Source organism: Rhinolophus ferrumequinum, chromosome 5 (assembly GCF_004115265.2).
Source record: "Rhinolophus ferrumequinum isolate MPI-CBG mRhiFer1 chromosome 5, mRhiFer1_v1.p, whole genome shotgun sequence".
NCBI lineage: Eukaryota > Metazoa > Chordata > Mammalia > Chiroptera > Rhinolophidae > Rhinolophus > Rhinolophus ferrumequinum.
In genome coordinates, this window is record NC_046288.1 from 42,596,433 (window position 1) to 42,620,874 (window position 24,442).

Genomic DNA, 24,442 nt, shown 5'->3' on the forward strand with positions numbered 1-24,442 from the left:
GTGATTTTAAATATTGTCAGGCACAGGGTGAGGAGAGCAGATTCCTATTTTTATTGCCAGTTCATTGTGTTTGAGATTCAAGGATGGAACAACTTCTGTGTTAGGTGAAGTTAGGTTTTCGCTTATCTGGGTCACGAGCACTGATTGAGCACACAGTGATGTCACTCACGCTGCTTTAGGCACCTGCCTCTGTATGTGGTGACAGGAGGCAGACCCCAGCGCGGTCACACAGTTACCTGTTGGCAGGCTTCCAAGAACCTAATGTGGTTACTACCACATTATTTAGTGTCACTATCGTGGTTAGAGACAACCGGCAAAAGATATGAGTGATATATTTTTTTCTTTTTATTTTATGGTGCAAAAAGCAGAATCTTGTCATCAAAGCATATTGAGATCCTGGTAAGAAAGGTTGTGTACAATTGTAAAAGATGAATCACTGCAGCTGTTCTTTCCTTTTGTCTGTTATATGCTATTCATAATCTCATCACTAGAGGTCTTTTTTGGGTGTTTCTTAGATCTGTCCAAGAAAAGTAAATGAAAGAACTGTAAAAATAATACCTGCTGGATTTTTAACTTGGGCAGTTGTGGGCACAGATATTGGCTGGCATTGGAGCTGTGTCCTTCCTAGTTAAGATATTTGCTGTCACTGCTGCCCGGGAGTAAAATCCAGAAGGTTACCAATTCTGTATCCATCACTTAGTACGTCCCATTTGGTCTTAAAAATGCTCTCTGTCCCCGGACAAGAGCTGCAGAGTTGAATGAGTTGTAAGCATCCAGGTAAAAGAACAGCGTGGGTGAGTGCTAGTGGCGGCCTCATCGCCCAGTCTTGCCCCATCCGGTAGTCGTATCTGCATGATGCTGTAATACAGGACCACTCATGGTTAAGTATTTCTCACACTCCATGACATGGTGTTATTACCACTGTGAAAAACCCACATGTTATTCTAGAGTCCCCCAAATTTACCTTAATTAAATGTAATCAAATTAAATGTAATCGACATCTTTTCCCCATGTCCCCCATATTAAAAAAGAGGTGGGAGGATGAGGGTCGGGGAGAATAGTAAAGAGACCACACAGTGAGAAATGCCAAATATAAGGTAAATGCTACAAAGGATAACTAAACCTAAGTATAAAGCTCATACCCGACGAACACTTCCAGCTTCTCAAGATCTACTGAAGTTGGACAGCTTACAGACTTCAGTTGATCTCTTGAGATAATTTGTGAGAGGTGTAATCTTTTAGATATTCATTGTATTTGCACTGGACTATTATTAGCAATAGCAGATAATAAAACTGCCAGCAACATTTCTTGAGTGCTTACATGTATGAGGCACTAGTCTAAGTACTTCCCATGTACTGAGAATCCCTTCCCACTTTACAGATGAAGAAAACTGAGGCATAGAGAAACAAGTCACTTGTTCAATTACATAGCTAGACGTCCAGGATTCAAAACTAAAGCCAGAATTTAAAGCCAGGCAGTCTGAGCGAGCACTTTTCCCTCCCTCGCCCCACAAAGAAAAATCACTTTGAAGAGTTTGTTGTTTTTCTTTTAGACAGACGGTGTAATTTTTTAAAAACAATGTTGGCATAGTTAAAAACATAACTCTGTATGTGTAAAATTGTATGTGTGCATTTTTAAACTTCGGCCCAGACAATACAAAGCCCATGGACACCCTTAATGGCTGCACAGCCTGCCAGGTGGCTGTGTATTTTCTATCACTTTCAGGTGTTTGGCTTGTTTCTATGTTCTTTTTTATTTCCTTTTTTTCTTTCTCTTCCCTTCCCCTTCATTTTTAATAAGACTTTACCGAATATCTTTTATTTAATAAGCTTTGTTTGCCTTTAAAATTGCTTTTTACTGATAAGGTCCCAAGGGTGAAATTGAATTAGAGTGTATCATTTTGAATCTGTTGATATTTTTGCTAAATTCAGTTTTCTAGTGAATTATACCAGCTTATATATTATGATCAATATATGAGAGTACCCATTTCACCCAATCCTTACACTTTTTCTTTAACAAAAATCTAATTTTATTAAGAAATTTGATTTCATTTGTAAAATTTTATATTACTTCCATATGTAGGTTACTTTACATATTCTACACAACACTGATCCACTTTAGTGATGTTAACTTCTAAAATATTTTTGTTTAAAAAAAGTGAATTAGATAGAAGTGATGATCGCATAACATTGTGAATGTACTAAATGCCACTGAATGGTTCATTTAAAATGGTTAGTTATGTTTTGTGACTTTCACCTCAATAAGGAAATAGTGTGTACGTGTATGTGCACGTGCAAATGTGTCTGTGTATGCATTGAGGGAAACTCTCAGGCTGGGAGAGCTGCTGTGCCCTGCCTGGGCAGTGAGCATGGAGGGCCATGCCACAGCTTTCTGCAGATTGCTTTTAGAGACGGAGTTGAATGTGTAATGCATGTTGCCTTTCTTTCTACCAGTTATTTTGTGCATTGCTTACTAATTTGGGTCTCTAATGGATTAAAAATGGTTGATGAATGATAGTGTTTGACCTGCCTTGAAAGGAGGGTATCCTGCTAGATGTTAGCATGCAAGTTTTATGGCCGCCTGAGGAATGATGAGATAAGCACTGCAGGAAACAGAGGGTAAAGATAAGCCCAAGTTAGGAAATGGTGGAAATTGCTTGACTTTGTGAAGGGCATTATAAACGTGCCTGCATCCTGGGAAAAGTGGCCAACAGTGTTATGACTGGTAGTTAGAAAACCCTATAGCTAGAGTCTTATAAGTGAAAGAAAGATTGCAGCCCAAAGCATGCCTGGGAATGCCTGTACTCCAGACCTCACTGGCTCCCTGGTCCAGTTGGTACTGCACTTTTAGGACATGTCTTTTCTGCCCCAAACAGGGCTGCAGTGTTTTCCACTTTTTAAAGTAGTCTGCCGATGTTCTTTATGTATTCTTTATTGGGACTAAATGATTTTCATAGATTTGTATGAACACTTTATTATATTGACTATTAACCCTTTGCCATCCATATTTATTGCAGATTTTATTCCCAGTTTGTTGTTTGCTTTTGAAAATGTAGAGTGTTGTATTTAAATCTTTATAATTTATTAATTTTTGTGTTCTCATGTCTGTTGATTATTTCATTTGGTCTTATATCACTCTAATCTTAGCCTTTCCCTGTCCAGTAATTGATAAATACTTAATGTATTTTCTTCAATTAAAAAAATTTTTTTGAGTCTGTATCCTAAGGTAAAAATCTGAATTGTTTCCATATTCCTAGTTTGCTTAGTTATTCTTACCATTGACCATCAGGGTAATTAAATTCCAGATCCAGTTGGGTTTTGATTTGAAGTATGGTAAATTAAAAGTTAATTTGGAAAGAATTGACACTTTTGTGGTATTTAATCTTAGCATCCAAAGGCCCATTTTACATTTCTTTGTGATAGTCTGTTTTTTCTTTTTACATAGGTTATACAAATTTTTACTAGAGGTATTTATAAATATTTTGATTTCTTATTCTACTTTGAAAGAGAGCCTTTTCCATATATTAGTTACTGGTTTTTGTATACTGACTTGGTAATTGGTCAGTTCCTCAAACTTATTAAATGTAATAATTTTCAGTTGATTCTCTTTGGTTTTCTATATATAATCACATGCCTGAAAAAATTTTTTTTCCCAATAATCACACCCCTTGTTTTATTCATTTTTGCTTTTTCATTGGATCTAGAAAAATATTAAATGACAATGTCTTATTCCTAGAGATAAGAAATGAATATTGAATTTTATTAACTTTTTTTTTGCTTCTAATAAGGTAATCATATGATTAAGATAACCATTGACTTCTTATGTAATATACTATTTTGATTTTCTCTTTTTTGGTTGGCCTGGCCCTAAGGAAGATTAGTGTTACCTTAAGGTTTTACTAAACTATTGCCATTAGCAACATGTCAGAGCTGCCTTCCATTCCCTAAGGTAAAGCTGTCTAATTTTGCTTCTGTGTAATTTTACACTTAAGGAAATGGGAAAAAGTGCATCTGAGTTTTAAAATGTTTTTGGACGCTTTAAATTTTTTTAATTATGTTTACTTTATTCAGAATACCCAAATGCAAAGTTGAAATAGCTTTTATTGTATATTTATAATGTCACATTAAAGTCTCACATCCTTTCTGGGAGGAAATCAAAACCTGATTTTATATTGAGGAAACAAAAACCAAGACAGTTTATTGAATTAACTGTGTTTCTGAGTTAAAGACTGCATTCTTTTTGGACAATAAGGAATCACAAACTTAAGAATATAATACTGTCCATTTTCTCCCCTCTTGTAACTGGAGGAGAATGAGGATTTAATTCCCAATCTTCCATATAATGTCCCTATCTTCCATATAATAACAACAATAATAGCTGAAATTTCTTGAGTATTTTCAGACACTGTTGTATGGGCTTTATGTGTATTAATTCACTGTTATCCATAATAACCTGTGAGGATGGGGAGTATTACTATCCCCTTTTACAGATGAGGAGAAACTTAACATAGGTTAACTGGATTGCCCAAGGTTCATTCCTATTAAGGAGGCAGAGCTCGGATTTGATTCCAGGCAGTCAGAGTACTGAGTCCTTTGTTTTTTGAAAATACTGTTTTATTAACACCACAGTGGTAAACAACTTTATGCTTATGTTTCTTTATAGATCACTGGGTCACACACAATTCAAAACCCACAAAGAAGCTAAGTCTTTACATTAAATGTGTCCTTCCTAAAAATCCTCAACTGTATACCAATCTATCCTCAAGCAGTAAAATTTGATTTTGCACCATTTTATATTTAGTATGTCACATTTACATAGCAAAATAATGAAGGCACAGCTAATACAAGCAAACAAACCCTTTCTACTTCTGAGCTGGGGGTGGGGACACACATTTAGATTGGTTCTTCAAGTATATATTTTTCCCAAACATTAGCTTCAGTGAAGAGTTGTGATAATTTTCACAGCTACATTCTAAAAGCTACATGACAAAAAGACTTCACAAGGATCAAACTACATAACACCGGATACACATGCTTTACAGAATTTGCTACATTCTGTATCTCTTCAAGTAAATTAATATTTCTAAAAGGCTAGGTAAAGGAATTTAATACTTAAAACATTTGGGGTTTTTCCTACACCTTTGTAAATAGACACTACCAAGAAAATACATAAACATGAGACTGTAAATAATAAACACGTATGTTGACAGTATCATACAAGTTATACACCCTCCTTCTCAGAACCATGTTGTTTCTCTAAATTCAAACATTGAGAACATTCTTTAGAATTTGAAGTGGCAGTTTTCCAGGCCTCATTAACAGTACTGGCATCTCCATCATAGGCTTCCTCGATTCCATCACTCTCCTCTGACGTGTGAAGCTGATGTCTGGGTTACAAAAGCAAAGTCTCACAGATGAGGTTTTTCCTTGGATTCTTCTTTTTTGGTACTGGAAAATGTCAGGACTAAAGAAATCGAAGAATTAAGCATTGAGAACATGTTCAGTCTTGGCTTGGGTGTTCCGTGTGTAGTGTGACGATAGTGTGATGAATGGGTTTGGAAGTGACATTCTTTACTTCACATCTACTTGACACCCTTAATAAGCCTCAGTTCCTGTCCTCACAGAAAAGATCATGAAAAAAGTATTTTTAATTTATCTCATTTTCTTCAACACCTTTAGATATATTTATAGTGTTCAAAGTGAAGAATTTGAAATGGGCTGGCCAGGATCTGATTGCTTCAATTTAATATAATTTTAGGAATGTCAGAATTGATTCACATTGTATTTTGGTCCAAAACCTGAGCCTTTTTAAGTTCAATATTCAAAAAAAAGAAAAAAAGAAAAGCAGGATTTTGTTCGTCGTCCTTCTCCTCTTCCATCTCTGCCCCCGCTTATTTCTTGGCGTCATCAGACACTGCAGAGTGGGGACCCTCCTCTTTGGCAGCGGCAGCCGCAGCGTCTTCCTCCTCTTCTTCCTCCTCTTCCCCCTCCTCCTCATCCTCGTACTCGTCGTCGTCGTCCTCCTCCTCCTCACCCTCCAAGGTCCATGCACATCCCTCCATCTCACCAGTGAGCTCTTGGATCTTGGCAAGTAAGGGCTTGTAGATGTCATTATACTTTTTTTCCAGAGCCTGAAATTCCTTATCAAATTTGGCTTCTATCTTATCGCATCGCTTCTGCAGCTTTTTGAGAGCCAGGACTCGGCATTTTACGGAGTTAGGCAGGCTCTCAATAAAGTCATTCTTCGGCTTTGGTGCATTCTCTGCGGGGGTCTGGGGCTCCTCCGCCGTCTGAGCCGCGGCGCTGTCAGAGTCGCCCGCCGCGCGGGCCGAGTCGCCCCCCTGCGCACCGCCTTCCGCCATTACCTCCTCCGCCGCCGCTGCCGCCTCCGCCGCGGCCGCCGTCTGGCTCGGCTCCGCAGGCGCCTGGTTTTCCGAGTCGGCCATGGTAGACGAGAAGCCGCAGAGGTCTAGGTGGCTCCCGCAGAGACCTGCACCCGAGCTGCACCACAGCGATCTTGCGGATGCGGCAAGTGGCGGTGACGTCGGCCGCGGCAATGACGTTGGCCGCGGCCCCGCCCTTTCAACTTGGGCCGCTGGACTGGCTCTCCAAAATCAGCTGACGGTCGTGCCCCCCGTACTGCGCCAGCTTCCTCCTGTTGCTACCCTGCTATCTCCCTGGCATCGCAGCCGACGTCAGAACCCGTCTCTTAGATACCCTGCCCCCAGGCTGCGCACACACCTGTCCCTCTGTAAAGCTGAGCAGGGAATGGCAGCAGGTGCCGCAGAGACACTTTTTTCAGGAACTGCTTGGATGGCCAGCGGTTTTCAGTTTGCCCTTCTGTCCCACCCAGGTCCTCATATCCATTTGTCAATACATCTGTTTTGCTCTTTGTCTGCATCGCCCCGTAGCTGGCGTTGGCCTGCCTCTGTAGGATGTCTTTGGCTTACTCTCGAATCCGCTTTGATCACCTCTCAGATTCCTCCTAATTCCTTTCCAGAAAGTGGACACACTGGAAAGCTGACTCCATTTCACCCCCTTGGGGGCCTGGCTGCATGTGTGTGAATAGGGCAGCTTGCATGTCCGTCTGCCCAGGCAACAGCCCCCCTTGGCCATTTCTCAGTCTGGTGGCATGTATACCAGCGGCAAGGTGTTCTTTCAGCATTACGGACCCTGGCATCAGTTTTGGAGCCTTTTGGATAGGGAACCTCAAGACACCAGGTATTCTGGAACATGTTCTAAAAGGTTCCTCAGAATCCTTGGTCTGCGGGGAGGAATAAGGCTGGAGGAGGGCTGAAGAAACGCAAGGCTTTCTAAGGCTTGAGGCCCAGGGGAAGGAAGGGCCGTGTTTTATCCTGGCACACCTTGTAGGTGTGGAAGACAAATGATTGGGCCAGCGACTCTGGAATGTTTTCAAATTCAGTATTAACTGATTTCAGTGTTTTGCTTTCACTATATTGGGGCTTGCTGAAGCTTTTCCATCAAGCATATGAATGTCAGGAAATTATTTCCCAGAGTACATTTGGTGCCGTCTTTTTGTTCTTATGAATATTAAATTAGTTAATATGTAAAGTACTTAGTGCTTACACGTAGCAACCACTTCATAAGTGTTTTAATTTTTTTTTTTACAAAATAATTCATTAACATACAAAGATAACCTGCAATAATACTCTTTTAGAAAAAGACATCTTTGTGCCCTTCTCCAAAGAAAGTAACCATTTACAAAAGACCCAATATATTCCCATTAGCAAACATGCTAGTTTTATGTACTTGTGATTCCTATTGTTTATTTTATTTTCTTACTTCTGTTCCAGATGATTTACTTTTCCCTCCTCTGTTACCATTTGTGATGACTGAGTTTTATTGTTCAGACTGAACTTTCAGTCTTATCCCTGACTGAATTTGATGTAATAACATATCTATAGTTGGCTGACACTATACAGATTCCATATATCACCCATATATCCCATGTATCATCTCTCGATGGCTGCAGCTACCTTGAGGTTAGGATGCTTTATGTCATTTTAAAGATAGGGAACTTAGAAACATGGAGTGAAATTCTGTTACTATATATGTCACCTGAGCGGCAGAATTAGGGGCAGAAGAAACCAGGCCTTCCACCTCCTATAGTATAGAAATTGTGACAGACTTAAAAACAAAAACATTTAGTCAAATCCACTTGACTAACATAACTTGCTTGAGATAACTGGAATGTGCTCATCTTTCAGGATTTCTATGTTCCCATCTTTAAAATCTTAAAACTTAATGTTAAGCTATACTACTTTTTTGGAAAGTCTGTTTGAGATATGCCTTATATATAATGAAATTCACCCTTTTTAGGGCGCTTTGACAAATACAGTCATGTAACTACTATAGTAATCAAGATGTAGAATAGTAACATTGTCCCTCCAAATTTCCTCATGGTCCTTCCCTTGCTGCCAGCCCTAGTGGTCACCAGGGCTGGCAGCAAGGGAAGGACCATGAGGAAATCTGTTTTCTGTCTTATAATTCTGTTTTTTTCCTGAATATCATACACATGGAATTGCATGGATATAGCTTTTTGAGGATGGCCTTTTTCTCTCAGCATAATGCATTTGAGATTCATCTGTAGAGTTGTATTAGCAGTTTGTTTCTTTTTTAAAAAGAGTAATATTTCTATTTGAGTTGTTTCCAGTTTTTTGTGATTATGAATAATGCTGAGCATTTATCACAAGTTTCTATGTGAACGTAAGTTTTTATTTTTCTTGGGTAGATACTTAGAAGTGGTAAATGTAGGTTAAACTTTTTAAGAAACTTCCACACTGATTTGCAAAGTGCCCGGAACATTTTTCTTTCACACCAGCAATGTATGAGAGTTGCAGTTGCTCCACATCTTCACCTGCGTTTGGTACTGTTGGTTTTTCCCCTAATCTTGTATTTGTATATAGTATTGTTAATGATTAATGATAATGAGTATCTTCCAGTGTGCTTATGTGCCATTCATACATCTTCCTTAGATGTTTTCTTTTCTTCGAAATTGAGTTTTTTGATTTCTTATTAATTTTTAAATATTTTTACATATTTTGGATACAAGTCCTTTGTGAGATGTTTTGTAAATATTTTCTTCCAGTCTGTGGCTTGTTTTTTTATTTTTGTAACAGTGTCTTCATAAAGCAGAAATTTAAAATTTTGATGAATCCATTTTGTTGATTTTTTTTCTGTTATAGATTATACTTTTGGTGTCATATTTAAGAAATCTTTGCCAAATCCAAGGCCATAAAGACTTGTTCCTGTTTTCTTCTCAAAGTTTATAATCTTCAATTTCACATTTATACTATGATCCATATTAATATCTATATAGGTGTGAGATATATGATATATACCTTTTATATATGGATACCCAGTTGGTCCAGTACCATTTATTGAAAACATTTATCCTTTCTCCACTGAATTGCTTTGCAAATTTGTCAAAAATTAATTGCCCATGTATATGTGGGTCTATTTCTGGACTCTGCTCTTTTGCATTGATTTATGTGTCTGTCCATGTGTCCTTTCACCAATACCACACTTGGTAACTGTAGCTTTATAGTAATTTAAAGTCATGAAAAAAGGTAATGTGAGTCCTTGAGCTTGTTCTTTTTTAAAATTATTTTGGCTCTTCTAGTTCCTTTGGCTTTCTATATAAATTTCTGAATCAGTTCGACAAGCTTTTTAAAAGACTTTTACTATAGTTTGGATTCAGACTTCTAAAACCATTGGCAATGCAGATAGTACCTAATCTTTTAAATTTATGTGTTTAAAAATTATGTCAGTTTGTTAAGAGTTGTCTCATTTTGTGTTTTATGGACTCTATGTATAATTGGGGCTGCAGTAACACATAGTTGTGAACAGTGTAATGAGCTATCATGCTATCAGGTCTGTCAGCATATTGTAATTTCTCGTGGAAATGGAAAGAAGCAAGGGGTGGGGGGAGGGAGGGCCCTTTGGTTAGGTGGTTGGGAGCACAGCTCTATACTCAGATATCTGGCTTCAGTTTCTCCCTCTGTCCATATACTAGTTGTTTGTCTTAGATTCAGGACTGAAATTGAAATAATGATCATATCAACCTCAAAACGTTGTTCTTTTCATGTATTTATTTTTATTGGAACATAATTCTCGTACCATAAAATTTACTCAGAGGGTAGTTTTGAATGTTCACTGAGATAGTGTACATCCAAGAACTTATTCTGATGAACAGCACTTAGTAAACACTCCATAACTGCTAATGATCATTATTAAAGAAAACAATGTGTTGAGAGCAATAGTAATTGACATGTAGAGATTAGAGTCTATGTGTTAGTTTATAGGCTGCTATAGCAACGTACCACAGACTCTGTTCCAGGCCTCTCTCATTGGCTCGTAGATGTCTGTCTTCTCCATATATCTCTTCCCATTGTGTTTCCTCTATGCATGTCTCTGTCCAAATTTCCCCTTTTCTAAGGACACCAGTCTTGTTAGATTAGGGCCCGCACTAATAACCTCATTTTAACTTGATTACTTCTGTAAGACCCAATCTCCAAATAAGGTCACCTTCTGAGTTATTGGGGGTCAGGACTTCAGTATATGAATTTTAGGGGGATAAGTCCACCCCTTAATACTCCATCCGCCAGCCCCCCCAAAATTCATTTCCTTCTTACCTAAAGTACATTCACTCCATTCCAACATCCCCTAAAGTCTTAACCCATTCCAGCATTAACTTTAAGTCCAAAATCTCATCTGTGATCGTTAATTTTATGTATCAGCTTGACGGACCATTAGGTGCCAAGATATTTGGTCAAACATTACTCTGGGTATGTCTGTGAGGGTATCTCTGGATGAGATTCACATTTGAATCAGGAAACTGAGTAAAGCAGATTGCCCTTCCTGATGTGTCTGGGTCTCATCCAAACAGCTGCAAGGCCTGAATAGAGCAAAAAGGCTGAGTAAAAGGTACTTCTCCTGCCTGACTTCCTGCCTTTGGACTCTCACAGAAACATCAGCCCTTCGTCTCTCTCGAGCCTGCCTGCCTTTGGACTAGAACTACACCATCTGCCCTCCTGGGTCTCCAGCTTGCTGACTATGGATCTTGGGACTTATCAGCCTCCATAATCTCATGAGCTAATTCCTTATAATCACACACACACACACACACACATACACACACACACACATACACATACACACACGGTGCCAAAAAAATATATACACATTTTAAGAAAGGAAAAAAACTGTATTAAAATTGTAATATTCAATATATACTGATAACAAAAGATGAATACAAGTCATGTGTATACATTTCTTTGGCACCCCCAGTGTGCCATTGGTTCTGTTTCTCTGGAGAACCCTAATATATTGTGTAAATATCATTTAAATCAGGTATGATGAGACTAAGGGCTTGATTCATCCTGAGGCAAAAGTCTATAATTGTGAACCTGTGAACACACAAGTTATCTGCTTCCAGATACAATGGTGGGCCAGGCACAGGATAGACATTCCCCGTCTCATAGGGAGAAATCACAATGGGGAACGGGGTTATGGATCCCAAGCAAGTCCAAAACCTTAGCAGGGTCAGCTTCATTAGATTGTAAGGCTTGGAGAATAATCCTCTTTGGCTCCATGCTCTGTTCTCTGGGCCACTGGGTGATGGCCCTGTTCCTCAACCTGTGCCCATGGTGGCGGTGTTAGCCCCGCTGGACTCGGACTTGCCTTTGGAGTTATCCTTCCCTTTTCGTGAAAGGTAACACCTGTTTGCAGCCAGTTATCTTTACTGGCTCATTTCATACCTATGGAATTCTGAAAGCCCCCCGACCTTCCTTCATCTTGTCCCATCTCTGCCTGTCAGTGCAAGCTGGCAGAGTTTCTGCTGGTATAAAATTCTCAAAAACCTCATTGGCCTCCCAGGCAATTCAAACGAGTCCAAACTCACTTCTGCATTTTCAGGCATTTGGTTTTGTAGTATCCCACTTCCTGGTACCAAAATCTGCATTAGTCAGGCTTTCTAGAGAAACAGAACCAATAGGATGTCTTGATTGACTATCTGTCTGTCTATCTATCTACTACCTACCTACCTATCATGTATCTATCTATAGTTTTCTATCTATAGCTTTCTATCTATCTGTCTACAGATATTTTAAGGAATCTGCTCATGTGATTGTGGGGCTGGCAAGCCAGAAATCTGCAAGGCAGGCCAGTAGTTCTGGCACTAGTTGACGTTGCATTCCTGAATCAGAAGGCAATCTGGAGGCCAAATTCCTTCCTCTTGGGAGGACCTCAGTCTTTTAAGGCCTTCAGCTCACTGATGCGGCTCATCCACATTATGAAGACTAATCTGTTTTACTCAAAGTCTACTGAGCTAAATGTTAATTACATCCAAAGAACACCTTCACGGCACCATCGAGACGTATGTTTGACTGAACAACAGGGTACCATAGCCTAGCTAAGTTGACACATAAAATTAACCATTGCAGTCTATAATAAAAAATTATGTTGATGGTGCTTGGACAAACCTGTCCAGGAAACCAACTCCTTATCTACAATAAGCATCCTAGGAAACCAGCTTGCTGTCTCTCTCAGTAACTTCTACAACAATCAGCTCCAAATGGCCAGCGCTTGATTAATAACTGACAGCTTCTTCCAACTTGGGATGGGTCAGCGAAAGCAAAATACGCTTTAGCCAATCACATAGGATGCTTGCTTGCTTCCTTAGCCTGCCTACAGCTTCACCACACTGGCAGCCTTCAATCAAGGCATACTTGAAGCCTTCCCCTTTTTCCACTTTAAAGGTTTTCCACTCTTCTGCCTGTTTTTGAGTCTCTGCTAAAACATAAATGACAGTGGCTGACTCCTTTGCTATAGCAAGCTTTGAATCAATGGCTTTTGCTTTTCTCATTTGGTTGGTCTTTATTTTCCATATTAGCTATATGTGGATCCTGTCGTCATTTCATAGTTTATCTTCTCACTAGCTGTGTGTGAGGTTCCCATTTCTCCACATCTTTACCCGTCATCAGTGTTCTCTGACTTTTAAACTTATGCCAGTCCAGTGGGTGAAATGGGAGTTCACTGTTGTCTTAATTTGCATTTGACTGATTATTAATGAGATGGACCCATTGTATAAGACAGTTCTTTCCAGAGGTGGGTAAGATATTTATAGAAGGAGGATGACATTGCTTTTTAAAGTATGTGAGGATACAAATATCAGATGGTTTAGCTTTATTCGTTTCTGAAGAGAGGGGAAGGAACCTAGAACAATTATCGTAGATATTTTTTTTTTGAGCAGAAAAAGTCTTATTTATTTATTTTTTAACTAAATTTTAAGCAGGACCATAAACAAGATAAAAGCTGAAGTGCCTCAAATAAAATAAAGTCAGGAGTATGGTTCTACCCACCTGGCCTCCTCCCCTTCCTACCTGCCTTCCCTGTCCCCAGGTTACCTGAGACTCCTTGGTGCTAGGGCTGGGCTGTCACCTACACAATGCCCCAGGATGCCTGCTGGTGTGAGAATTTGATGAAATTCCATTTTTTTTGGGGGGGGGCAAGGGGAACAAGACTTTATTGGGGAACAGTGTGTACTTCCAGGACTTTTTTCCAAGTCAAGTTGTTGTCCTTTCAATCTTAGTTGTGGAGGGCGCAGCTAAGCTCCAAGTCCAATTGCCATTTCTACTTGCAGGGGCACAGCCCACCATCCCTTGCGGGAGTCAAACCAGCAAACTTGTGGTTGAGAGCCCACTGGCCCATGTGGGAATCGAACCTGCAGCCATCGGAGTTAGGAGCATGGAGCTCTAACCGCCTGAGCCACCGGGCCGGCCCTGAAATTCCATCTTTATCACTCTCAACTTCAGTGTAGAAGGGGAACTGTATAAACTCTACAAGACTTTGGGCTAATCACATTCTGTTTCTGTGGTTCCCTGGCAGGCAGGAATTTGTGGACGCTTATGTGAATTATGTCTTCCAAATCTCAGTTCACGAATGGTACACAGCTTTCTCCAGCGGCTTCCTCAAGGTGTGTGGCGGCAAAGTGCTTGAGCTCTTCCAGCCATCAGAACTGAGGGCCATGATGGTGGGGATCAGCAACTACAACTGGGAGGAACTAGAAGAGGTGAGCATGGAAGGTGGCGCTTGCTTTTTCCTCCGAGGAAGCAGCAGTGGCCTGGGAGGTGTGCCTGCGCCTGGTCTCCTGCCAGCGTTCTGTGGTTGGGTAGGATTTGGAGGCCTCATGAAGCTCAGTGGTTACTTCTTATCTCAAATGCAAGTGGTTTACACTTGTCCACTAAAATCTCCTTCTGTAAGATACATTTTTTTCCTTTTTGTTTTTTGGGGCAGACTGCCATCTACAAAGGGGATTACTCAGCCACACATCCCACTGTGAAACTATTTTGGGAAACATTTCATGAGTTCCCATTAGAAAAGAAGAAGAAGTTTCTCTGTAAGTATGAATAGTCTCAATACGGTATTTGTGTACATTTTACTTTTGGATGTGGTGTAGGATGATATACTCTACAGGTGAAGTTCTAACTCTTTTAAATGGCAAACAGTAAACAAGTAAATATAATTATACCTTTTATTGTAATGGTATGTCAGGCACAATGTAGGTTGTTAATTCATAGTCGTTGCCTAACTGGATGGATTACATGAAAGGAAGAAAAGCATCATTTCACTGATTCTCAACTGCTTAAAAGTGCTAGTTATTTTATATGTAAGTGAATCCTTTAAGTATTATGTTGATGAAATCTAATTGTTTGGATTAACCTCCCTTATCTCTCTAGCTATTTGAAAATATTACAAAGTGTCTACTGCCGATATAACTTGGAAGAAGTGATTTATTATAGCTGTATTGGGATGTAATTTGCATACCATACAAGTCACCAATTTAATTGTACAATTAAAGTGTACAATTCCATGGGTTTTAGTGTATTCACAGGGTTGTGAAACCATCAGTCAATTTTAGAACATATTCATCACCTCCAGAAGAAGTCCCATACCCACCAGCAGTCATTTCTCCTTTCCTCCTACCCACTCCCTTATCGATCTGTTTTCTGTCTCTATCGATTTGCCTATTCTGGACATTTTCATGCACAGTGGTATCTCAGTTTCTGAATGTCTCCGTTGACGAACATTTCAGTTTATGAACGCCGTAAATTTTATGGACCTATGGTATCATTAGATAGTAAAATTCATGCTAAATTTGCAGTGTTAGGGGTTGATTTTAAAGTTCTGGAACGGATTAATCCATTTTGCATTACTTTGTATGGGGAAACCGTGCCTCGGTTTTCGAACATTTCAGAACTTGAACAGTCTTCCGGAACGGATTACGTTAGAAAACCGAGGTACCACTGTAAATGGAATCATACAATATATGGCCCTTTGTGACTAGCTGGATTACATTTGTGAAGAGTAATATATCTGGAAAGGAGAAGAAGTCTAGTTTACATGAAGAAATTCAGTCTTTTAAAAATAGTTGAAATTTTTGTGTCAGCGTATAATTAGGGACAGAAATTGGCCAGTAAATAGTATAAAATTTTTATCCATATAAAACTTAAAAATGGGAATTGAAAGGTAGTCTCTTTTGCGTTATAAGAATGAGCTTCTATTAATATTAATGCAAGATTTACCCTTAGATTCTACTACTCACCTAGAGGAAGTAGAGATCTTCTACAAGGTTTAAAAAAAGCCCCGCTTCTCTTCTGCCCAGTTACATTGGCCCTTCAGAAGCAATGGCACGAGAGTCAAATGACAGGTTAAGGTTTGCCAAGGCAGCTTGTAGAGCTGTGACAGTCAGGAAGTACCTGCTCTTGGTCCTGGGGATTTCCTTAAAAGAAGACATTTTTCTGTTCAGACACCATTAGATGTATAGAAATTTTGATTAACTCTACAGATTTTGGCAAGAATGTTTATATATTACAGCCTCAGATAATGGCAGGTTAAAGTGCTTCTTGACTAATGATTTCATGTGGTGATTTCCAGCAATTCAACCACGAGAAGGCTAGCATTAGAAAACAGGGAAAGACAGCTGGGTCCATCTCTCTTTTTTGCCAAGTCACAGTTTATGTAACAAGAGTGAAATATCTAATATAATGTCAGTGTCAGCTCTTCTGGTTTAAGAAACATGGAGAGACAGGGAAAGGAAAGCAAACAGCTCCGAAATGGAAATTTGCTAGCTAGGGTGGTACAAGCACTGGACCCATAGGTGCGACGAGGTCTGGAGGTCAGCTCACCTTCTTCCTGGTTTCCCGCTGAGGTCAGCTCCTCTTTTCCTATGTCAGTAATTCCTTTCCTCTGATTGTGTGAAGGCTCGTAACATTTACGAGGGCATCCATTTGAGGGCATTTTGAGCAATGGATTGATGATTTGTGTCAGTGTCTAAACTTAGCCAGCAAATAGTATAGAATTCTTATTCATACAAAATTAAAAAAGAGGATTTGAAAGATAGTCTCTTGAACTGCGTAAGAATGAGCATGTATTAATGCTATACATACTGGCAAATAAGAGTGATTGTACTTCTTACACGAGCCACAGGGTGTCCTGCCTTCCTCTCTGTTCCTGGGAGGACTGAGAGCAACTCCGTCAGCACAGCTGCTAACGCCGATTCCTCTTCTCCCAGTGTTTCTGACAGGCAGCGACCGGATTCCCATCTATGGCATGGCGAGCCTGCAGATTGTCATCCAGTCCACAGCCAGCGGGGAGGAGTACTTGCCTGTGGCCCACACTTGCTACAACCTCCTCGATCTCCCCAAGTACAGCAGCAAGGAGATCCTGAGTGCGCGGCTGACCCAGGCCCTTGACAACTATGAGGGCTTTAGTTTGGCCTGAGGCTTCCCAGCTTGCCCCACGTTTCCCCTCCTTCCTCAATGTCCACATTGAGGCCTATACAGAAAATCATGGGGAGTGAGTTCTATTTTTTTATTGTATAAGTGGGTTGGGACTTTTGAATCCTGAATCTGGTTGATGTGTTTCCGGGGTTGTAAGCAGGAAGCAATCTTCTTGAAAAGGCAGGGGTTGGGGATGGGGTTGGCTCTTGTATGGGAGGTGTTTTTGTTTTTTAACCAAATTACCGAGTGTTCCTTGCACTTGTGAATATATTGCACTCTGCTGGGTAAAATGGCAGTGGATTTTTAAACTCTCATTTCTCAAATATGTCTCTTTCAGCCCTCATCTTTCCTCACAATGCTTCCTGTCCTTCTCTTAACTTCTCATTCCTCTGCAAGAATGATTTGACTGATCTGTCTGCCCTTTCTTACCTGCACATGCAGAACGTCTCCTCTCTCTCTGCAGCCCTGGAAATGCCCCTGGCTTGTTGCAGCTCTCCTCTAAGGACTAAGGACTACGGCAGAAATTCCTAAGTCCAGCAAGTTGAATCTGGGTCCATTACTTTGGCTGAACTCTTGAGAATTTATAGGAGCCTTTATGAACACACCATGCTTTAAAAAAAAAAAAAAAAGTTCTTGAGGGATTAGCAGCATCCCTATGGCCCTGCCTGTTCCTGGACTTCCCTAAAGATGTGCAGGCATCTGAGCCTAATTTTGTCCTGTTGCTCAGCCAAGTCCCTTTGACAATAAGTAAGGCGATAAGCCTTAAAACCCCTTCCCTTATCTCGCATTTGGAGCAAGTTGCATCAATTTTTTTAAGAGAATCTTCTCCAAGAAAAGTAGAAATAATAAATTTCTTGTCCTATCCTCTACCACTTTCTCTGTCCTCCCTCCCTTTCTTTTCTCCTTTTCCTACCCTTCTCCCTCCCCTACTTTACTTTTCTCTCTTTGTCACTTCATCCCAGTCTTGGCTTCCTGACTTAATGCTCCCCACCTCTCCTTCTAGTGGATGCATGCAGTCTATTTTATTTATTTCTACTCAGACTTTTTTTTTCCTCTTCCCTAATCGCTAAGACTTAAGGACCTTCTTTAATATGGAATTTTTGTTTATTGCATTTGAAATGTTTGTTTACAATGGAATTTCAGGGGGGATTGTGTTTAAAGCAAATATATAGATATCTCAAAAATAAGGACATGCTCAACTTTCTTCATCATGGACAAGAATATTCTACATGATCAAAGAATCCATATCAAACTAATTTTAAATTCCTAGTAACTAGAGAAAAGACTTATTTATATAAAATGAAGTATTTATGAACCGTGATATAGCATCAAATCTCAATGAAGGATTGTAGATTGTTGCTTTTTCTTTTTGTTTTTAAAACTTATTCCATTTGCTAAATTGGTAGTTTTTCAGTCTTTATAATACAAGATTAAAGAAAAGATATACAGTTATATGAAATGTTTATTTTCTATGTGTGTGCATATAGTTCAATATTATGCAATAAATTTGGTGTTTTAACTTAAAACTATTATTATAGAATGGGTAACTTGTTTTTTTGTAAAAGAATTAAGTCGTCTACCCAAGTAATCTAATTGAAAGTCAAATTTGGTTCTAACCATGAGAAAGTAGAACCAAGTGCTGGGGAAAGAGAGAGGAAAGCAGGGGCAGGGGAGCAGAGGATTGTGAGGATAAAGAGGCATCTCCCATGGAGGGGAAGGCCGAGCTAAGGCTCGAACATGGGGACATAGCGAGGGCAGGGCAAGGGCAGATTCGAAGGGAACATTAGAGGAAACTGGAGAATGGTAAATAAGACTGGGGAGAAAGAAGGTAGGTTTGGGGCTGAGGAACTGGCTAATACGCCTTGGAACTTGAGTTATAGCCAAGTAGGATTGATAAAGGTGTGCAGAATCCTGGGGTGGGGGTTGGAGGCAGAGATCTGACTTGAGTTTAGTTTTAAGAAGAAAGATGTGGGTGGAGGTTCATTTGGAGGAAGAGGAGTAGGAACGGCAGAGTAGCATGAACAGGAAGTGGAGGTGATGGGCGCCTTAAAGGAAAGGAGAAATTAAGGTGAATCAGAGACGTGTTAATCACTGATTAATGCTTATTAGCCCAGTTACACACACTAAAGGTGGTGCAATGCAGCAAAACATAAAAGGATTTTTAATAGACTTTAAAAGCAATTATAATGTATGATCAGATTTAATAGATGTTTAAAGGTGGTAAAGAGAACAGTAGCTTCCCATTAATAAGTTCCATTCAACAAACATGTAATAGCATGTTACTTACTAGCTCTGTGGCCTTGGGTAGGTTTCTTAACCTCTCTGTACCTTGTTTTCTTCCTGTTTAAAATGGGGATAGAAATAGTGCTTACCTCATGCAGTTGTTATGAGAATGAATTAATTCACGGAAAGCACATAGAACAGTGCCTGGCTCATAACAAGCTCTCGGGAACTATAATTACCACAATTATCTTCAGTTTTTCACATGAAGAAATGAATGTTTAGAGAAAATAACTTGCTCACTGTCACAGGGTGGTGGGCCTGGACTTGACCATTAACTTGTATCAGGCCCAGCTGCTAGAGATGAGGCCGCTGCGTGGCCAAATAAAAAGGGACATCATGACGTGGCAGGTAACTTCATTGACCACACATCTGCAAAGACACTGCAGGGTAGGAGAGCACAGCCTGCACTCCCGCTCCCCCCACCCTCCACACACAATTAGCTCTCCATGAAAAAACAGCTCTAAGAGAGCTCTGGAGTCCACTAAGGAAATTTCAGCAACAAGAGAAAAACCGTTCAAAACAGGGAATGAAGATAGCTTCATTCGTTCTGTCTGCATCCAATACCCCAAGACAGCATTATTGAGCACCAAGAGACAACTCCCACTAGAGTGAGGTCCCCTCACCAGGAAAGGAGAAATGGGGTGAGCCACCAGTTTCCCAAGCCTTTTGGGACATCCTACATAGGTCCCATTGAAGTTTCACCCCAGTGTTTGCCAGTGCAGACCCTGGCAAAGCTGAGACATATATGGCTAGGAACAAGGAAGAAAATCAGGGGCTACCAGAAGCAGGTGCATAGCAGGTGCGATCATAGTTCCCAGTGACCTACCTGCTCTGCAGACAAATCCAGCAGCTTTCACCACTGAAAAAACAACAACAGACAACACAGCTGTCGTGGACTCCCTGCAGATTTCACCACATGGGTATTTGTGTTTGCTGACATTAACTACCTGACTCCATGCTTGCTCTTTTCTCAGCCCCCAACCCCGATGGTTCCTGCTAGATCCCAGGAACTGCAACAGCAGCCAGCCGAGGCCTCTGACTATGCGAGTGCAAGGTGCCAGCCGAGATACCAGCCTAGACTCCCACGGCTGACCCCCAGCACCGTGCGGGCACTTGGGGCTAGCCCCTCAGCTGTGCACTTGCACACCCCCAGCTTGACACCTGTCACTGGCCTTCACTGCTTCACCATGAGAAGTCACCCAGGAGGAGACTATGTAGTCACAGCAGACAATGTCAACAGCCAGGGCCCCGCAGCTGCTTGTGGGCCCAGATCAGGTCCTGTCTTCTGTCATTGTCCTGTATCACTTTGCTTACCTGCAGCTAGTCCTTCCTTCTGTGTACCTGCACACACCCTGGCTGATCCCTGTTACCAGCCTCCACTGCCATGTGCCTATGCCCACACCCAGCAGTCATGGTAGAGCACACACTGCCAGCCAGAGCTCTCCACAGTTGCCAGGGTGCCCACAGTTGGCCCTTGCCTGTGCTGCCTACCCTGGCGCCCACCAGTACATATGGGTCTGCAACTGACACCTACCACTATAACGGCACCTGTAACTGGCCCCTACAGCTGAGAGTGTGCACACCATTGGTTCTGGTCACCACTGCTACCTGTCCCAGTCCCTAGCTGTCGGACCTGGAGGTGCTGCTGAGGACCCTGACAGCCATTCCAGCCTCTAAGGATGCCCCACAGTGCTCATCAAGGACCAAATAGTTGATGCTGTGGACCCAAGCAAGCTGAACCAAAGAGACAGCATCCCCCTCACACACTAGATTCTACCACTTGTCCCCGCACTTGGCACCTTTCACCACTAGGTTCACGGTCACAACATGTTGTAGTGTGCCCCCACCCACAGCTGAACGTCTTCACTTACCAAAGTCAGTTCATAAAGTCTGGAAAAGGTGACTCCTTCAAATACACGCTCACCTACATAAGAATACAGGAATCATGAAGAATCAGGGAAACATGTCTCTGCCAAAGGAATAAAGTAAACTTTTAGTACCTGGCCCCAAAGAAATGGAGATCTAGGACCTACCTGATGAAGAATTCAAAATAATTGTTCCAAAGATGCTCAGAGAACTACAAGAGAACACAAACAATTTAATGGTACCTGTAAATAATACAAGAACAAAATGAGACAACAACAAAGAAATGTAAAACTTAAAGACAAATTTTGGAGCTGAAAAATACAATGACTGAAAATTTAATAGAAAGCTCCAACATCAGAGTTAAACAAGCAGAAGAATCAGTGAGCTTAAAGATAGGTCAACTGAAATTATCCAATCAGAGGACTAAAAAGAACAAAGAACGAAAAGGAATGAGAACACCTACAGGACTTATGAGACACCATTAAGAGAAATGGTGTACACATCATTGGAGTCACAGGAGAAGAGGGTAGAAAACTTATGTTAAAAAAAATTATGCTGAGAACCTTGGAGAGATTTGGACATCATGTTTATGGAAATAATAGTTCACTCCAAAATGTCAATCTAAAACAATCTTCTCCAAAACATAAAATTGTCTAAAATCAAACCCAGAGAATTTTAAGGCAGCAAAGGGAAAACAAATTATCTCATGCAAGGGAAACTTCATAGGGCTATCAGAATGTTTCCCAGCAGAGACCTTGCAGGCCAGGAAAGAATGGGGTAATATATTCAAAGTACTGAAAGAGAAAAACCTTCCAATCAAGAATACTTTACTCAGCAAAGTTGTCCCTCAGAAATGAAGGTGACATAGACTTTACCTAACAAAAGCTGGGACAGTTCATCACCACCAGATGTGGCTTACAAGAAATGCTGAAAAGAGTTCTTTAAGTTGAAAGGACACGAATTAGTAACATGAAAATACACAACACATTGTTTAAGGTAATTATATACTGTGTTTCCCCGAAAATAAGATGTAGCCGGACAATCAGCTCTAATTCGTCTTTTGGAGCAAACATTAATATAAGACTGGGTCTTATATAAGACCCGGTTTTATACTAAAATAAGACTGGGACTTACATTAATTTTTGCTCCAAAAGACACATGCGAGCTGATTGTCCGGCTAGGTCTCATTTTCGGGGAAACACAGTATGTACTCCTTAGTTATGGGTAGCACAGAGAAAATTAGTTCAGATGTCAACTTTTTTTTTCTTTCAAGATTGGCTGGCTGGATGTTTGGCTGAGTGCACAATCACATGGTCTTCAGATCTTGTAAAAGCTGATTTTCCTGTGCCTAATCCCAGGGATGTTGGATACAATCAACGATAATTATTGATTCAGATCCTATTGGTGTTGAGCTTCCTGAGAAATGTAAATAAGAAAACACACACACACACCACTCAGATGGAGACAAACACTAAACCAGATTAGTCTGTCACCGTCACCTTGTTTTTTAGGATTAAGAGAATAAGAAAGCCAAACAGCGGCTTTGGAAATAACCCCATTCATTCCCCCATGTCATAAGAGGCCAGACAGACCTCTTGAGGGTAAAGGTCAACAGCGAGTACCAACTGGGCACTGGCTCGTGGCCCCACAGGACCCGCTTGCCATTGCCAAAGGCTTCTTGTTAAAAATGGGTCTCCTGACCTTTCATGCCTGGGCATTCACAGGAGCTCAGATGTTTGTGTAGCAGTTTCAAGGACTCTCAAGTTCAAGTCACTGGCAGATTGTTTGGCGAGGAGACCTAGAGTTTCTGAATTTCTGAGGTACTGGGAGGCAGGGCCTTATTTAATGAGACTGGAAAATCATTGAATCCCAAGCTCGCCCTGTTGCTGGCCTACGCGGTGGCACCTTCAGCTTGCCCCCTGTGGGAGAAGGGAGTGGAGGACCTCAGGTACTCTCCCAGTCTCAGCCTGGCCCACAGGCTTAAAGAAATTTAGGATGCTAATTAGGAGCTTGCCAAGAATGAAGCAACTCTCCTCCCTAGGGTAAGCTTTGTTTTTAACTGTTTAAAAATACACCCTGAGACAGTAATTTCAGGACATCAAGTGATCTAGAAATCAGTTCAAAGGTTATTCTGTTCCTTCACTGCACAGAGTTCAGGCATTCCCACGTTGGTCTCAGGGGCTGCTCAGCCAGTTAATATTGTTTACATGTCTAAGATTTGGACCTCCCAAAATATTTTGCGGAGAAGTTGACTTAGAGGAATTTGCCCTGCTCTGCAAGGGAAGGAATTTAGCAAGCGTAGATATAAGAAAGTTGCACATAGGTTTTGATGCAATTTACTTGAGAATGTTAGTAGCCACAATTTTATTTCCCCTCCAGGAGGATGGGTCAGTGTTCTCACAAAATCTTGCGTACCCTGTTAGCACTAATTTGTTCTTTCAGTGCTGGAAGCATGTTCTGTTCTGATTTATACAAACAAGGTATTGGCGGGTGATGGTGGGGGAAATACAACTCCTTTTTTTGTAGCCATTCCAAATATTTTGTTGGACTTCAGCACAGAGAGAATCTGTGTCTCAATGCCGATAATAATAACCCCCCGCCATCATTTATTTATTGTGTACTCACTTTATGTTCATCCAAGTAAATTCCCATAATAACCCCGTAAGGTAGGTACTATGATTGTTTCCATTTTTCAGATAAAGAAACGGAGACGTAGGGAAGGTAAGTAATATACCCAGGTCACAGAGAAGCCATCTGTCTGCAACCTGGGCCTTAAGCATCGAGCAGCATTCGGCCTCCATTGGTGGCGTGAAATGTGCTGGTCTCTATTAATTTGGGATTTGGAATTGATTAGAGCTGCTCATTTCCACAAATCCCCAGGATTCAGTCTGCACACCCGCTACTTGCAGGGAGGTCCTTGGACTAGCAGCATGGCAGCACCGGGAAGCCTGTCAGAAATGCAGAATGTTAGCCCCCTAAACCCTAGGGATACTGTACAGCACAAGACCCCTTAGCCATTCACGTGCGTATTTAAGAAGCACTGCTGTCTGCTACTGGAGAGGAATGTCCTTCACTCCCCTTTGTCTAATCTTGTCCAGTAATTTTAAGTTCTTTAGAAGTTACAAAAAAATCACAATGTCTTAAAATATCTTACCAAAGAATACACAAAGCTGTAGAACAAGTAGCATGACAAGGATTTCAGAGCATCTATGAATCGCTTTTGAGAAATTCAAGAGAGAAAAATTCAAACATCGAAAAGATTCTGAGTTTCAGAACTGACAGCTTTGGAAATAACCCCATCACATAATTGATGCACACACAGGCCCAACTGAGACAGACAAAGAGGTCTGAGTGGGGGACTCGGTTCAGGTGGGTGTCACATGAGGCTGCATTTCCCCAGCAGATGCCACACAACACGGAGGCCACCCTGTGGTGTGCAAGCCTTGTTGCTGGAAAGGAAAAGTGAGAACCAATTGTCAACAATCCCAGTT

General features: G+C 40.9%; 3 protein-coding genes across 4 annotated transcripts in view; 1 reads left to right on the forward strand and 2 right to left on the reverse strand.

Annotated features, from left to right (window-relative positions):
* Positions 1-18,331, forward strand: part of HERC3 (HECT and RLD domain containing E3 ubiquitin protein ligase 3) — a 100,442-nt gene extending 82,111 nt beyond the window's left edge. Inside the window, exons 24-26 of the mRNA XM_033105657.1 lie at positions 13,909-14,092; positions 14,317-14,419; positions 16,595-18,331. Of these exons, the coding sequence (XP_032961548.1) occupies positions 13,909-14,092; positions 14,317-14,419; positions 16,595-16,803 (496 nt within the window). The 3' untranslated portion in view covers positions 16,804-18,331. The remainder of the gene's footprint in view (positions 1-13,908; positions 14,093-14,316; positions 14,420-16,594) is intronic.
* FAM13A (family with sequence similarity 13 member A) overlaps positions 598-24,442 on the reverse strand; it is a 311,779-nt gene continuing 287,934 nt past the window's right edge. Inside the window, exons 24-28 of one of the 2 annotated variants that reach the window (XR_004422991.1) lie at positions 21,119-21,162; positions 20,957-21,009; positions 19,912-19,944; positions 19,090-19,142; positions 598-858 (exon numbers count right to left, since the gene is read on the reverse strand). Coding sequence is in view for 1 of the 2 variants with exons in the window: in XM_033105659.1 (XP_032961550.1) it covers positions 19,939-19,944; positions 20,957-21,009; positions 21,119-21,162 (103 nt within the window). In the remaining variant the exon portion in view is untranslated. Of the gene's footprint in view, positions 859-19,089; positions 19,143-19,910; positions 19,945-20,956; positions 21,010-21,118; positions 21,163-24,442 lie in introns of those variants that run through there. The other variant, XM_033105659.1, reaches the window with a different exon arrangement.
* Positions 4,597-7,524, reverse strand: NAP1L5 (nucleosome assembly protein 1 like 5). Its single transcript, XM_033105667.1, has one exon. It carries the CDS (start codon positions 6,444-6,446, stop codon positions 5,892-5,894), a length of 555 nt encoding a protein of 184 aa, XP_032961558.1. The 5' UTR covers positions 6,447-7,524; the 3' UTR covers positions 4,597-5,891.

What these genes read in the sequence shown, in the direction of transcription:
- NAP1L5 (XM_033105667.1), bottom strand. Translation starts at nt 6,446, where the DNA reads ATGGCCGACTCGGAAAACCAGGCGCCTGCGGAGCCGAGCCAGACGGCG.